The sequence below is a fragment of the Cervus elaphus genome, chromosome X (assembly GCF_910594005.1).
Source record: "Cervus elaphus chromosome X, mCerEla1.1, whole genome shotgun sequence".
Classification (NCBI taxonomy): domain Eukaryota; kingdom Metazoa; phylum Chordata; class Mammalia; order Artiodactyla; family Cervidae; genus Cervus; species Cervus elaphus.
The window spans coordinates 72,380,091-72,395,658 of record NC_057848.1 but is presented as its reverse complement, the minus strand read 5'-3'; the positions used below and the strand labels follow the sequence as shown (position 1 = coordinate 72,395,658).

Sequence of the window (15,568 nt, the reverse complement as noted above, 5' to 3'; positions counted from 1 at the left end):
GTTTTCTTATGGGAAAAAACTAGAAGACAATTTTCTAGACCCTGACTCAGTAGTTTCCAATTCCTAGCCTTTCCTTCTTCCTTTTCCCAACCTCTGGGTCCATAAGTCTGCAAGTGCCTTTTGTTCAGGGCTCCCTAAACAGTGAGACAACTCCCAACATCTGTGCTGATCCGTCCAACCCTCAACAAGTAGGCCATTCCACAGAAGTAGTGGATCAGAGTGAGCCTTTGAGTTCAGACCCTTGTCTATACAAACGCCGTAAGCGGTTAAAAACGTGACTCACTTTCATTTTGACCTGTTTAATGCAGTACTCCAGCACTTGGCAGTTAGCTCTCCAGCTCAGCTGAACTGTTCTCACTACTCAAGTCAAGAAGGATGCAGTAAAGCAATTTGAACTCAAAGCATGGGAACAGTCAGAGGTTCTTAAGAAGTCTGTCAGTCAGGATTTCCATTTGTCATTTTTTTGCGTACTCAAGCACAAGTTGAGCAACTGTTACTTGTTAAATACTGAGAGGACTGAGTTGAGATGGCTAGACATGACATGAGTCAAATGAGAAACAATTCACAACACTGTAGATATATATTTGGACAACAAAAGATTTGAGTCTATGAGTTCTGGGATGGGAGGAAGCACTGTGAAGTACAGTAAACAAGACAGACTTTGCAAAAGAAGTGTGACTTGAGTAGAGCACTGAACTAGTAAAGTCTGGGTAATTAGTGGGAAAAACATAAGAACATTAATATATAAAACTCTCATTCTCAAAGAATATAGTTCTTTTTTCAGGTTTTTTTTTTTTTCAAAAAACATTTTGTTGTTGTTGTTGTTAAATTACATGTGTACGCCTCTGTAACACAACAAAATAGTTTCCTCTGCAGAGCAACATGAAATAGGATGTATGATTATTTTTCAGAATTTGAACCTTAATTGTTTTAACTTTCTTTTCCTTTAGTTTCTATTCCCCAAATTCAAACCAATGAATTGCAGAAAAATCAACTTTGAACATTTTCCTCCATAGTTGTTTAGCTAATCCACTATGTGGTGATTAATATGCAATTTGACAAGAGTTGCCAGCCACTTGGGTGGAAAAAGACATCTTCCAAAAATGTATAGCCATTATGGCCTAAATCACTGCATGTATAAATGCTGTATTTAATAATAATAAATGCTATATATAAATGCTATATTTATATATAATATATAATTAAAATATATAATGCTATATAATATATAAAATAAATAATATATATTTAAAAACAAATACACATAATATATAATGAATATATAAATAAAAATAAATCCTATATTTATATATAATAAGCATACTCTAAATGCTTATTAAGAATAATTAAATTTTTGAGGCAAAATCTTGGCTTTGGAAGCCTGGCTTCCTCCCAGCTATTCAATTAAATTATTTATTAAACCTCACTCTCAACTCTTACCAACTTCAGAATAGGATGACATTATTTTCAAACCACAAATATTTCTTGAGCACTTTCTCAGTTCCAGGCAGAAGTCCCTGCCTTCCTAGAGCTTACAGTCTGAATTTAGTCGAGACTTTAGAATTGCACTGTTGCTAAAAGAGTCTTAGCCACTAAGCACATGTGGCTACTGAGCACTTGAAACACAGCTAGTTCAACTGAGAAACTGAATTTTCTAAACTTTATTTTACTTAATCTAAAGCTTGAGACTTGATTTGGCTATTGGGAAACTTCCGTGTATCTGAAACAACTTGAGTATGTGAATCTATATTGGGTATTAAATCATAATTTACTATATTCAGTATAGTTTATAAAATCTAAATACTAAATATTTCCAATGAAAACAGCTTCCAATTTGAGATAGGAGGGAATAATAAAATATATATTGGATTTCAAAGATTCAGTACAAAAATGTAAAATACCTTAATTTTATACTGATTATATACTGAAATGATATTTGGGATATATTGATCACATATGTCTCTCCCATACCAGCAAGGCAGCGGTAAAGAATCCACCTGCAAATGCAGGAGACTCAAGGGACGTGGGTTTGATCCCTGGGTTAGGAAGACCCCCTGAAGCAGAAAACGGCACCCCACTCCAGTATTCTTGCCTGGAAAATCCCATGGACAGAAGAACCTGGTGGGCTACAGTCCATGGGGTCACAGAGTCAGACACGACAGAACAACTGAGCATATACACACAGCAGCTGGAGATGGGCTAGACTGGAGCAGCAAACAGACCTTTGAGCCAGAATATCTGGGTTCAAAGCCCCACTCTGCCACTTGCTAGCCTCCCTTACAGTTAGATGTGATTAAGTTCTCAACAGTGGAATAGGAAGAGAGATCTATATGCCATTTCTTTGCCTAATTCATAAACATCTTCCTATTGTCCACTGCTGCCCTCCCCTAGCCCCACTCTTTCCCTTTTCCTGGCTTGATGAAGAGAAGCATAAAGTCCTTGGAAACCATGTACCAAAGATACAAAGATAGAAGAGGCACATGACAGAAGCAGCTTGGAGTCCTAAATAACCATTTGAAAGGCTGCCTACCTTGCAGGAATACCCTCCTTGGACAGTTAGGTGAGCAAAAACCTACCTCCATCTTGTTAAGTCACTGAAGTTCTGGGGATTTCTTAAAAGCAGCTAGTGTCATCCTAGTGGATAAAATCAGTGACTCGGAAGACTAACAGTAAACCATTTCACAACTCTTGGTGTCATCATGAAGCAGTAAGATAGCGTCCTATCCCTTGATTCCATCTCTTCTCCACCCCCTTGTATGACTCCCAGGTGTATTGTTGCCAAGACTGTGATTGGTAGACATGTAAACAGATGAAGAAACAATGAAATAAATGAGCAACAGACACATGAAAAGGTGCTCGACATCACTAACCATCAGGTAAACATAAATTAAAACCACAGTAAATGGCTAAAATTTTAAAGCTGGCAATAATAAATAATGGTGAGGGTGTGAAACAAATGCAACAATCTTCCTACAATGCTGGTAGCTATAATAATAATAATTCAACTACTTTGGAAAACTCTTTGGCTGTTACTAAGAAAGCTAAACACATACCTACCCTATGACCCAGCAATTTCACTCCTAGGTACACACCTGTGAGAACTGAGAGCTGTGTTCACCAAAGACTTACAGAATACGCTTAGGAGCTTTATTTACAATAGTAAAAAACGGGGAACAACTCAAATGCCCATCAACAAATTAGAAAAACAATTTATAGTATATTCATATGACAGAACACCACACAGTAAAAGAGAACTGATACACACAACATGGAGAAATCTCACCAATACTATGTTGAAAAAAACAACAAAAAAGAGAGTTGATGATCCATTTATATAGAGTTCAGGAACAAACATAATTTATGATTATAAAAATCAGAATAGTGGTTACCTCTGGGCAAAAGAGTTGAGTGCAAAGGGGCAAAAGGGTAATAGAAATGTTACCCATTTTGACTCATGCAATGGTTTTAAGTATATAGAAATAAAAATTTAAGCCATACACTAAGTGTTTGTGCCTTTTAAAATATGTAAATCATATTTCCAATAAAATGATTAAAAAGTTAACTTGCCCCAAAGCACACAAATACAAGATGTTGGGCTCAGGTTCAAACTTAGGTTAATCTTAGTCTTCTGACTTGAGTAGGGTTCACTTTTCCACCCAATCCATAGAGAAATGAGAAAACTCCAAGAAGACTGTTGTTACTCAGCTTAAATACATCAGTAGCATCACTATGGCTACATAATTTATCCATAATATCTATATTATGATAAACTGTACTGATTTTTCAACAGTACGTGAAACTTGAAGTTCCAGATGTTCAAGCTGGATTTAGAAAAGGCAGAGGAACCAGAGATCAAATTGTCAACATCCATTGGATTATCAAAAAACCAAGAGAGTTTCAGAAAAACAACTACTTCTGCTTTATTGACTATGCCAAAGTCTTTGACTGTGTGTACCACAACAAACTGTGGAAAATTCTTAAAGAAATAGGAATACCAGACCACCTGACCTACCTCCTGAGAAATCTTTATGCAGGCCAGGAAGCAACATTTAGAACCAGGCGTGGAACAACAGACTGGTTCCAAATCGGGAAAGGAGTATGTCAAGGATGTCGTTTGTCACCCTGCTTATTTGACTTATATGCAGAGTACATCATGCGAAACGCTGGGCTGGATGAAGCACAAGGTGAAATCAAGACTGCCAGGAGAAATATCAATAACCTTAGATATGCAGATGACACCACCCTTATGGCAGAAAGCGAAGAACTAAAGAACCTTTCCATGAAAGTGAAAGAGGAGAGTGGAAAAGTTGGCTTAAAACTCAACATTCAGAAAACTAAGATCATGGCATCTGGGCCCCATCCTTTCATGGCAAACAGATGGGGAAACAATGGAAACAGTGAGACTTCATTTTCTTGGGCTCCAAAATCACTGCAGATGGCAACTGCAGCCATGAAACTAAGACACTCGCTCCTTGGAAGAAAAGCTATAGTCAACTTAGACAGCATATTAAAAAGCAGGCACGTTACTTTGCCAACAAAAGTCCACCTAGTCAAAGCTATGGTTTTTCCAGTAGTCATGTATGGATGTGAGAGTTGGGCCATAAAGAAAGCTGAGTGCCGAAGATGTGATGCTTCAGAACTGTAGTGTTGGAGAAGGCTCTTGAGAGTCTCTTGGACTGCAAGGAGATCAAACCAGTCAACCTTAAAGGAAATCAGTCCTGAATATTCACTGGAAGGACGGATGCTGAAGCTGAAACTCCAATACTTTGACCACCTGACTTGAAGAACTGACTCATTTGAAAAGACCCTGATGCCGGCAAAGATAGAAGGCAGGAGGAGAAGGGGATGGCAGAGGATGAGATGGCTGGATGAAATCACTGACTCAATGAACATGAGTTTGAGTAGGCTCTGGGAGGCAGTGATGGACATGGAAGCCTGGCATGCTGCAGTCCATGAGGTCACAAAGAGTCAGACACAACTGAGCGACTGAACTGAACTGATTTTGGCACCAAAACATTCTATAGTTCAAATGATGGTTTTAATTTGTGGCACTACAGCAATAACAATTCTGTCTATAGAACTGAAGTACATTATTGAAATCAAACTTTCCATCATCCCATATAACTGGTAACGGAGTAAGATAATCCACTTGAGGGACAAACATGGTAAGATAAAACTGTCAGAACCTGCCATTTAACTAGCACAAATACATTAGTTGATTAGCACCTGTAGATTATCATGAAAAATCTCAAGTGGTAGAACATCCTAAGACTGATGAAACAATTAATAGATGAAGATGCAGTGAGATGATATATGACCAATTAACAAGTGTCACTCATATCCCTGTGATATTTGTAAGCAACTCAAACAATATAGTTACAAATGTGATCCCTACCTGTTTCTCAGGAAAGAACCTATTTATTGATCACTGATATATCAGCTAATTCAATACAGTATGTTCCCTAATACAAACCTTCAAATTGCTAACTTTGAAGGATGCAAACATGAATTCCATCAACATCAGGCATGAGTGAAACGGCAGCTTGCCCTCTGTTTCCTACTGCTGGCGATCCTTCAGGTCTATCATTTCCCATCTCCTTTCCCTCCTCCAGTCAGTAACTCTTCTTGCCTGTTCACTCGATGCCAGCTCCTGTATGCTATTTCTGTACTGTACTACTATACTCTTCAAGGTACTGTAAGACTAAAAGTGTTTTAATTTTTTTTAATGTATTGTTTTTGTGGTAAGTATTATAAACCAATACAGTACAGCCCTGTGTAGCCGATTGTTCTGCTTGGGTACCCCGGCTAACTCTGTTGGATTTACAAGCAAACCAGAGTTATGAATGTGCTCCTGGAATAGAATTTCTTTGTATGTAGGGGATTTTTTGTATTAGAATAAAATGAACATTAAAATATAAGGGCACTAGCATACGTTTATGATACTCTGCATTCTTACACAGGGCTGCCTCTTTTAAAAGTATTTTATTGTAACTGCCTGCACTGACTGTGTAGCATCTTCACTGGATGCACACTGGATGAAGAAAACTCCAGTTGTTGTCTTTCTTTTATGTAAAAGCAGACTGAAGGATAAACCAGATCATTGATAGTGCTAGGTACCACGCAAGTCATCGAATAAGGCCAGTGTTAAGGCTACTCCAACTAGTTCTCTAATACGAAGCGTCATACCCACCTTGATATACAGGAGTGTCTCTTCCTATACATAAAAGTTTATGAGTATTTTAAACCGTTTTTGTACCTGTTGAGAATACATCCCTCACATGGTGAACCTCTGCCAAAACTAAGGAGAAAATCAGGTTAGATAGAGACAGCCAAGACTTTGGGACAGTAAATTCATATACACAGGAAATAAAAAATCAGGCTTTGTTCCTGAATGCTGAAAAAGAATTCTACAAAAACACGATTCCAAATCCAGAAAACACTGATAAAGGAAAAAAAAGAAAAAAAAAAAAAAAAAACAAACCTTTTCCAAGGAATTCTTACATGCAAAATCCCCCACAGAGAAGTAGATTTCAATGCCCTACTATGATTTGGCAATCTCCTAAATTATAGCAAAACAATTAATGAAGCACTTAAAGGATTAACCTAAATTGCCAGACCCCAAACTCTAGGACAAATCATTTGCTCATTTCAATTTCAAGCATCCTTAGTGTTCCAGCACATTCACCTTATTGCCCCTCCCCCCAGCCCTCTCTCCTTACAAGAAAGTCCTCAGGGAACCACCAACTGTCTCTAAAGCAGGACTCACTTAATCTTTGGTTCCTTGACCTTTTTGCTGTGTCTATGGATGGAATTACATAGGTAGATAAATCTAAGCACATGACTAGGCACAGCACAGATAAAACCCCTGAAAATTCAAGTAAAACTTGAGTCGAAAAACCAACGTGATCTAAAGTGATTAGGAGCCGCGATTCTAAAGGGAGAACCCCAAGAGTACAGCAGCGCCAGCCCACCACGCAGGCGTGCCCCACACTCACTTGGATGCAATCAGCGCCAAGTTCTCAGCGGCAGGGACGCCCTCCTATCTGCTTATCCCTGTCCCTGGGATCCCAGGAAGCCAACCTCCGGCTCCGCCCCAGGGGGCAGTTTCCCGCCGCCCCCACGCCCTCAGTAGCTGTCATTCCCGGCAGCGGGCAGAGCAAAGCACTGCCCTGCTTCGGGAAAGGGCAGGACCGCCAGCTCAGAGCTGCGTCGGTGACCAAGCCGGCATGCAGGCAAAGCTGCTTCCCAGCGCCAGCTGCTTCAAAGTGACCACAGCCACACACAACTGTCTGATCGCTCACATCTGTCTGACCCCGAGGCTGAGCTCTCTGCTGGTCGGATAGTAAAAGAGCACTTTTCCTCACCACTAGCATCGTGGGACATAATACGAGTCCATTCTGGGCTTTTCCTAAGGAGGTACTAGGTTCCCGGTTCTGCGTGGACACTGGCAGGGAAATCTAAAGCCGACACTGAACGTTAAGTGCCAACTACAGCATCATGCACACTGGCGTGTGGCTGAAAATTTTAACATGGCCATTTTAAACATAGTTTAAAATCTATAATGAACACACAAAACAAAATGAAAAGCTCTCTTCTCCCCAGTTAGGGGACCAACAAAGAGATTACAGGAACAGCACAAAATGTAAAGCCAGGGGTGTAAAGGAGGTTAAAGTGTAAAGAAGGGGTGAACTTCTGTCCAATGCTGCTGCCCTATGTTATCAGTGCTGAAAACTTAAATCAGAAAACAATCACTACTCTACCCAAGACCCTAACGGACAGATGGGCTGGACGGGTCATGTACCCAGTATGAAATCAGGACCACTCTTCATCTTTCCTCTCTACTAACATCACCATTATTTCCAAACCTTCCTTTGTACAGCTGATGCCTGACATTCTACATTTTGAGCTTCTTTACTTTGGGCCAGAACCTTTGACTCTGCAGTTTTAAAATGCAAAGAATTCAAGGGAAGACAATCTAAGCTTTATTATTCACATCTTTTTTTTTTTCAGTGTGTAACAATTTATTTTTATAGACTGAACAACTGAAAATTAACAATTTATAGAAATAGATGATAACATCAAGGACTCAGTGGACATGAGTTTAAGCAGACTCCAGGAGTTGGTGAAGGACAAAAAAGGCTGGCATGCTGCAGTCCATGGGGTCACAGAGTCAGACATGACTTAGTGACTGAACAGAAATAAAATAGCATCAAGAAATATAAAATAGTTAGGGCCGATTTTAACACAAGATGTGAAATGTTTCTATATAAATATTAATACCTCTATAAAACAGGACCACATCTTAACCTATGCCTTTTCAGGTGGCGCTAGTGGTTAACAATCCACCTCTCAATGCAGGAGACTGGAGAGACACAGATTCAATTCCAGTCGGGAAGATCCCCGGAGTAGGAAATGGCAACCCACTCCAGTACTCTTGCCCAGAAAATTACCTGGACAGAGGAGCCTGACAGGCTACACAGTCCATGGCGATGCAGAGAGTTGGACACTACTGACAAAAGTGACTAGGCACTCACTTGAGAAGAGGCCTCAATAAACAGATAGAGGAGAGGTCACTAGACTCTAGCAGTTGGCAGGAAAGGCACAAAAACGAACAGATTACTGAATTTGCCTAAAGCCAGCATTCTATATACCATAACAACTTAAAGTTGATAAAGGCTAAAGATTTCTGATATCAAGCAGCAGGAAAACAAATACATAATGTTAAAAAAAAGATTTCTCAGGTTAAATTCCAGGGATTAAACAAGCATCAGTGAAGTAGAAAATTCACTATTAAGCAACACTTGGAAAAACAAAAGAAAATAAGATAGCTATTGGAAATAAAATATAATTGCTAAAAAATGTATGTAAAAAAGATTTAAAGATAGTATTCTACCAGAACATAAGCAAAAAGATGAAAAAACATGAAAGACAGAAGACTTAGAGATTAATTTTGTAGTTCTAGCATCTGATTGGAGAAGGCAATGGCAACCCACTCCAGTACTCTTGCCTGGAAAATCCCATGGACGGAGGAGCCTGGTAGGCTACAGTCCTTGGGGTCCCGAAGAGTCTGACACGACTGAGCGACTTCACTTTCACTTTTCACTTTCATGCACTGGAGTGGGAAATGGCAACATGCTCCAGTATTCTTGCCTGGAGAATCCCAGGGACGGGAGCCTGGTGGGCTGCCGTCTGTGGGGTCGCACAGAGTCGGACATGACTGATGTGACTTAGCAGCAACGGCAGCAGCATCTGATTAGTATCAACAGGAGTTCCACAAAGAACAAAGAAAATCTAGGAAAAATTGTCAAAGAAATACAACACACTCCCAGAGTCAGAAAAGTATGATCTGCAAAGCACACCAAATACTCTAGAATTGAAAGGTCCACTCATTATAAAATTTAAGAACATTAACATCCAGACACCAACTCTGAGCACAGAAAATATTACGATGAAAAGCACGTATTTCTTCTCCCAAAAAGAGAAAGACAATGGAACTATAGGGTAAGCAAACTGCTCTAAGAGTTTATCCAAAATTAAAGCAAATTGGTCTGTGAAATATTTATAGTAATTGTCCCTAGAAACACAGAGGTGACAAAATTGGATAAATAGTAAAGGAAAGATAATCAGACCATGTTAACTGGCCCATGCAGAGAACAAATTATATAATGTAAACCCTATTGATTTTCAGTTTTAGAACCAACTTGTAGATATAACAAGAGAGCTTTGTCACAGAATGCAGATGTTAACTTTGGAAATGTAAATGTATAGTTTACAGATGTTGCAGTGTAAAAACAGAAGTAGGGTGTCTTTATCATCTCACAAAGTATACTTCCAACTATATTAAAGTTATCACTTTTTTTCTTCTTTTCTCTTTTTATCTACTATAAGATGATGGATGCTAACTAATCTCATTGCAGTAATCATTTCACAATACAGTGTAAGCAAAACCATATGCTATAGGCCCTCACTTACACAGTGGTATATATTAACTGCATCTCAATAAAATTGGAAAAAAGTTACCAAAGAAGGGACCATGAGGTGAGTGGTCTTTACCATGCACAGTCAGTAAACTGTGGGATATGGAATAGCAATTTAGAAAGGGAGAGGCAGCAGGATATTGCTCTGTTATAATCCTTCTACAGAATTTTATTTTCTAGTCGTATGTGTATCTGTTACTTTGATATTTTTTAAAGAAATTTTTCAAATCTATACTCAGAAATAAGGAAAGTAAATGAACACTTGGACATTTGCAGTTGGTTTGTTATGATGGTAGGATTGTGTGTGACTTTCTCTTTACATTTGTTTCAGTAATGCTCTGATGGTAAATTTGATAAACCAAGCATGACTCAAAATAGTTTTAAGGCAATCAGGCTATGACCAAGAAGCTATTTGAGGAAATAAACAAAGAAATGACCTATAAATTCTCTTTGTAAACAAAACTGGAAGGGACAATTAAGACATACAGACAAAACAACTAACAGTGCAAACACTTTCATTTAGCCGTTCCCAGAAGTGAGATTCACAGTATTAAGTTAAATGTATCCTGTTTATTTTTTCGCTTGTAGGAACTTAGTTCCCCCAATCAGGGATCAAACCCAGGTCCTTGGCAGTGAAAGCACGGAATCCTAACCACTGGATTCCCAGGGAATTTCTGTCGCTTATTCTTTTTAACTAAACTTCTCATTTTGAGTTGTCTGTTCTTTGTGTATTTGTCTAACGGTATTCCTACAGACCCACATATATAAATAACTATACGCTGATAATCCACTATAGTCATAGTGATATTTTTCCTTTTCTGTTTACCCTTTTTATATAAGCAAGTAATTTTGCTGCGATCAAATCTATTCATTGTTTCCTTCATGATTTCTGTCCTGTGAGCTTAATGTCAACTCTCATTCCCAAGTCAAAGGTTTAATATTTAACTGTATTTTTTTTGTAGTTGTAATTTTTACATGTCACACAGGGTTGATTTTTAATATGGCATGGGGGTAGGCATCTGGTTATCCCAGATGAATCTGTTGAATGTTCCATTCCTCTTTTAAATTGCAATGCCTCCTTTACTAGCCAAAATTCTTATAACCAGACATACATGTTCAGGAAATGCTGCTTTGGATATTTTAAGTGAATAATAACATACACTTGAAACAGATTATTTTTGTCCCCCTGTGTTTATGTCTCACTTGCTTTATGTTAATATTTTGGTTCATTTATTTAATAATTTAGTAAGAATTTCTTACAATCTAGACACACTAAGTTTTTGTTTGCCCTTCTTCCCTCTTTTTTAAAATTATTACTCTTTATTTTAATTGGAGACTAATTACTTTACAACATTGTGGTGGTTTTTGCCATACATTCACATGAATCAGCCATGCATGTACCTGTGTCCCCCATCCTGACCCTCCCTCCCACCTCCCTCCCCATCCCATCCCTCAGGGTCATCCCAGTGCACCAGCCCTGAGCACCCTGTCTCATGCATCGAACCTGGACTGGCGATCTATTTCACATATGATAATATACACGTTTCAATGCTATTCTCTCAAATCATCCCACCCTTGCGTTCTCCCACAGAGTCCAAAAGTCTGTTCTTTACATCTGTGTCTCTTTTCCTGTCTCGCAGATAGGGTCATCGTTACCATCTTTCTAAATTCCATATATTGCGTTAATATACTATATTGGTGTTTTTCTTTCTGACTCACTTAACTCTGTAGAATAGGCTCCAGTTTCATCCACCTCATTAGAATTGATTCAAATGCATTCCTTTTAATAGCTGAGTAATATTCGATTGTGTATATGTACCACAGCTTTCTTATCCACTCGTCTGCCGATGGACATCTAGGTTGCTTCCATGTCCTGGCTATTGTAAACAGTGCTGCGATGAACACTGGGGTACACGTAGACACAGTAAATTTAAGATACGTAATGGGGGAAGTGAAAAAAAGTTTTCACCCTCAATATTAAAATGTCAAAAAATTAATTATGGCAAGAGTGAACAACACTGTTTCTGTTGATATAGGTTGAGCTGAAAGAATGATTTTCATTACTGCATCTGTGTACTAATGTGTATTATACATATTCAATTTATATAAGACTTTTCACTTCATTGGCTTCACAAGACTCAAAATTTCAAAATACAAGAGTTGAGAACTATAATCTGTAACAAGAAAAATTAAAAGTGCTGTTGGAAAACTTGGGGGGGAAAGAGTTTCATCCCTTATTTTTTTTTCATTTCTTTTTATTAGTTGGAGGCTAATTACTTTACAATATCAATATTGTAGTGGTTTTTGTCATACATTGACATGGATCAGGGAGAAGGCGAGGGTGGGATGTTTCTAGACGACAGCATCATCCTTTACTTTTAAGGAGAAGTCTGAGTAATATTATAAATACAAACAGTTGTATCATTGAGTACAGAGTTCACGTTGCAAACATTCAACCATGTTCATCACACATCTGATGATATAAAATCAAAATTGCTTTTAAAAGCTTGTCTTTCACTGTTTCTATCATGAAAGTCATGTCATTACATTTCAGTGACACACTATTGTTTAAAGGCTCCTTTTAAGCAAAAATAGAACCCACTAATTTTTAACCAAAAGTGTATCCTATAATCCTGTTTGCTCTAGGATCAATAAACACTATACTAAGACATGGCATTTAGACATGAAGTATGTCTAAAACCCTTGAAGAATACAATAGAAATAGGCAAGGCATTTAGAATGTTTTAATCTTTCTAGTTAACACCATTTGTATTAGTAATTGCATCGTTGTAACTTTTAGCATTTCACATAACTAGTCAGTAAGGGTTTTTTTTTTAAGGGTGGGAGTACGAACAGAAGGATAGGAGATGCAAGGTTTCATACTTCTGTTTTAAAAAATCAAAAATCAAAACTACTTTCTTCTCTGCATCACAACTGTACCACAGACTTGCTGGTTATTTTCGTCTTAATCCCATGACTCATCATCTACTGGATTAGGAGCTTGTGATGAAGAAAACCCTGCTGTGTTCAAAGAGCTCCTGCGGAGGTAATTCTTAAAAAAGAAACAAACAAACATTTAATTTTATGTAGCGTTAAAGTTACACTACCTAGACTGATAGCAAGGACTCAAGCTGTCTACCATTTCTTCCCCAAACAAAAAATTTCATTCTCACTGACTCCAATCTATTTGACAAAAGGTCCATATCAACCTAGGAAGTTTAAATTGCAGACTATTTCAAGAAAAAAATGTAAGCCAATAGTTTTGGCAAATGGAAAAACAAAGCTCTTCACTTTAATGAATAAGCATAAATACTTAATGACTAGTATGCCCATTGTTTCTGTATAAAAATTATGTTGCCTAGACTGACACAATAGAAAAGATATGTAACCACACTGCTACTATCTCATCTTACCTAATAATGTGGTCAGAATTCAAAAAATAAAGAATTACTACGAAAATCTCAGAAGATCCTAAATTAGAATTTAAAATGGGAAAGGAAAGTGTTTGAGCATAATTAAATTAAATCCCTCCCCTTTAAGACCAAAACTATATATGTACATAAAATTTTTAGAGAAACATTAATCTTCCAAGCTTGAAAATAATGGCTTAAGTTACTGTTATAGTTACTTCACAATATTAAGCGCAACATTTACAAAGAGTAAATAACAAAAAGCCAATTTCTAAATTTTCCCCCTCAACTAACCTTTCTAGTATCAACTGGTGCAAACACATTTCCTCTTGTCCTACCACTGAAGCCAGGACCATATGTACTAAAGGCAATTTCTTCTAACCAGGCAGGAACATCCTGTTGAGCCTTAAAAAAAAAAAAATTAACTTCATAAACAACATGCATAAAGTCTCAAAAGATTCACATGTTTACTTTTCCTTCAAAAAAGCAAGAGAGTTCTAGAAAAACATCTTCTTCTGCTTTACTGACTACACCAAAGCCTTTGACTGTATGGATCACAACAAACTGTGGAAAATTCTGAAAGAGATGGGAATACCAGACCACCTGACCTGCCTCCTGAGAAATCTGTATGCAGGTCAAGAAGCAACAGTTAGAACTGGACATGGAACAACAGACTGGTTCCAAATAGGAAAAGGAGTACGTCAAGGCTGTGTATCATCACCCTGCTTATTTGACTTATCTGCAGAGTACATCATGAGAAACACTGGGCTGGATGAAGCACAAGGTAGAATCAAGATTGCCCAGAGAAATATCAATAACCTCAGATATGCAGATGACACCACCCTTACAGCAGGAAGCAAAGAAGAAATAAAGAGCCTCTTGATGAAAGTGAAAGAGGAGAGTGAAAAAGTTGGCTTAAAGCTCAACATTCAGAAAACTAAGATCATGGCATCCAGTCCCATCAATTCATGGCAAACAGACGGGGAAGCAATGGAAACAGTGAGAGACTTTATTTTTGGGGGCTCCAAAATCACTGCAGATGGTGACTACAGCCATGGAATTAAAAGATGCTTGCTCCTTGGAAGAAAAGCTATGACCAACCTAGATAGCATATTAAAAAGCAGAGACATTACTTTACCAACAAGGGTCTGTCTAGTCAAAGCTATGGTTTCTTCAGTAGTCACGTAAGGATATGAGCGTTGGACTTTAATGAAAACTGAGTGCCGAAGAATTGATGCTTTTGAACTGTGGTGTTGAAGAAGACTCTTGAGAGTCTCTTGGACTGCAAGGAGATCAAACCAGTCAACCAGGAAATCAGTCCTGAATATTCACTGGAAGGACAGATGCTGAAGCTCCAATACTCTGGCCACCTGATGTGAAGAACTGACTCATTGGAAAAGACCCTGATGCTGGCAAAGACTGAAGGCAGGAGGAGAAGGGGACGACAGAGTTGGCATCACCAACTCAATGAACATGAGTTTGAGTAAGCTCTGGGAGGTGGTGATAGACAGGGGAGCCTGGCATACTGCAGTCCATGGAGCCTCAAAGAGTCGGACATGACTGAGCAACTGAACTGAAAATCCATATATATAAAATGTCCGCTTTCAATGACAAGGTAAGAACACTATCCATTCAGTTTTAAAAATTAAAAACTTACATCTGATAGCACTTTCACTAGAGGCTGTGCTAAATGGCTATCCGATTCCAGATCAAAAAAGGAAATAGCTCTGCCAGTATTTCCACAACGACCAGTACGCCCAATTCGATAAACATATTCATCAATGGTAGAAGGAAGATCAAAATTAATAACATGCTGAACATTTTCAATATCCAGCCCTCGTGCAGCTACTGAAGTAGCAACAAGAACGGGGCACTTTCCACGGTGGAAATCTCCAAGAGCTTGCTCTCTTTCTCTCTGTTCACGATCACTTGAAAGAAAACAAAGCATGTATTAGAACAGTCCTTAAGAAAATTATTAAAGAGAACCATTAAAGTTCAACGGATAGATTTTTTTTAATAACAGTAAAAAAAATAGCAACATTTAACATTAATGTCTACTTCTTACATACAAAGTATTATACTAATTTCTTTTAAGTCATCATTTAATTCTCACAATAACACTTTGAGGTTAGGACGATTAACCCCATTTGCAGATGAAGTAAGGTGACAGCTAATACCTAC

General features: G+C 38.1%; 1 protein-coding gene and 1 pseudogene across 6 annotated transcripts in view; both read right to left on the bottom strand.

The window, feature by feature from the left end:
• Nucleotides 1-2,582, bottom strand: part of LOC122690350 — a 37,463-nt pseudogene extending 34,881 nt beyond the window's left edge.
• A 10,004-nt stretch (nt 2,583-12,586) lies between these two features.
• Nucleotides 12,587-15,568, bottom strand: part of LOC122689688 (probable ATP-dependent RNA helicase DDX4) — an 83,997-nt gene continuing 81,015 nt past the window's right edge. For all 6 annotated transcript variants that reach the window (XM_043896331.1, XM_043896335.1, XM_043896333.1 and 3 more), the window contains 3 exons: nt 15,045-15,315; nt 13,682-13,792; nt 12,587-13,029 (listed from right to left, as the gene is read on the bottom strand). In XM_043896331.1, coding sequence (XP_043752266.1) covers nt 12,943-13,029; nt 13,682-13,792; nt 15,045-15,315 — 469 coding nt within the window. In that variant the 3' untranslated portion in view covers nt 12,587-12,942. The remainder of the gene's footprint in view (nt 13,030-13,681; nt 13,793-15,044; nt 15,316-15,568) is intronic.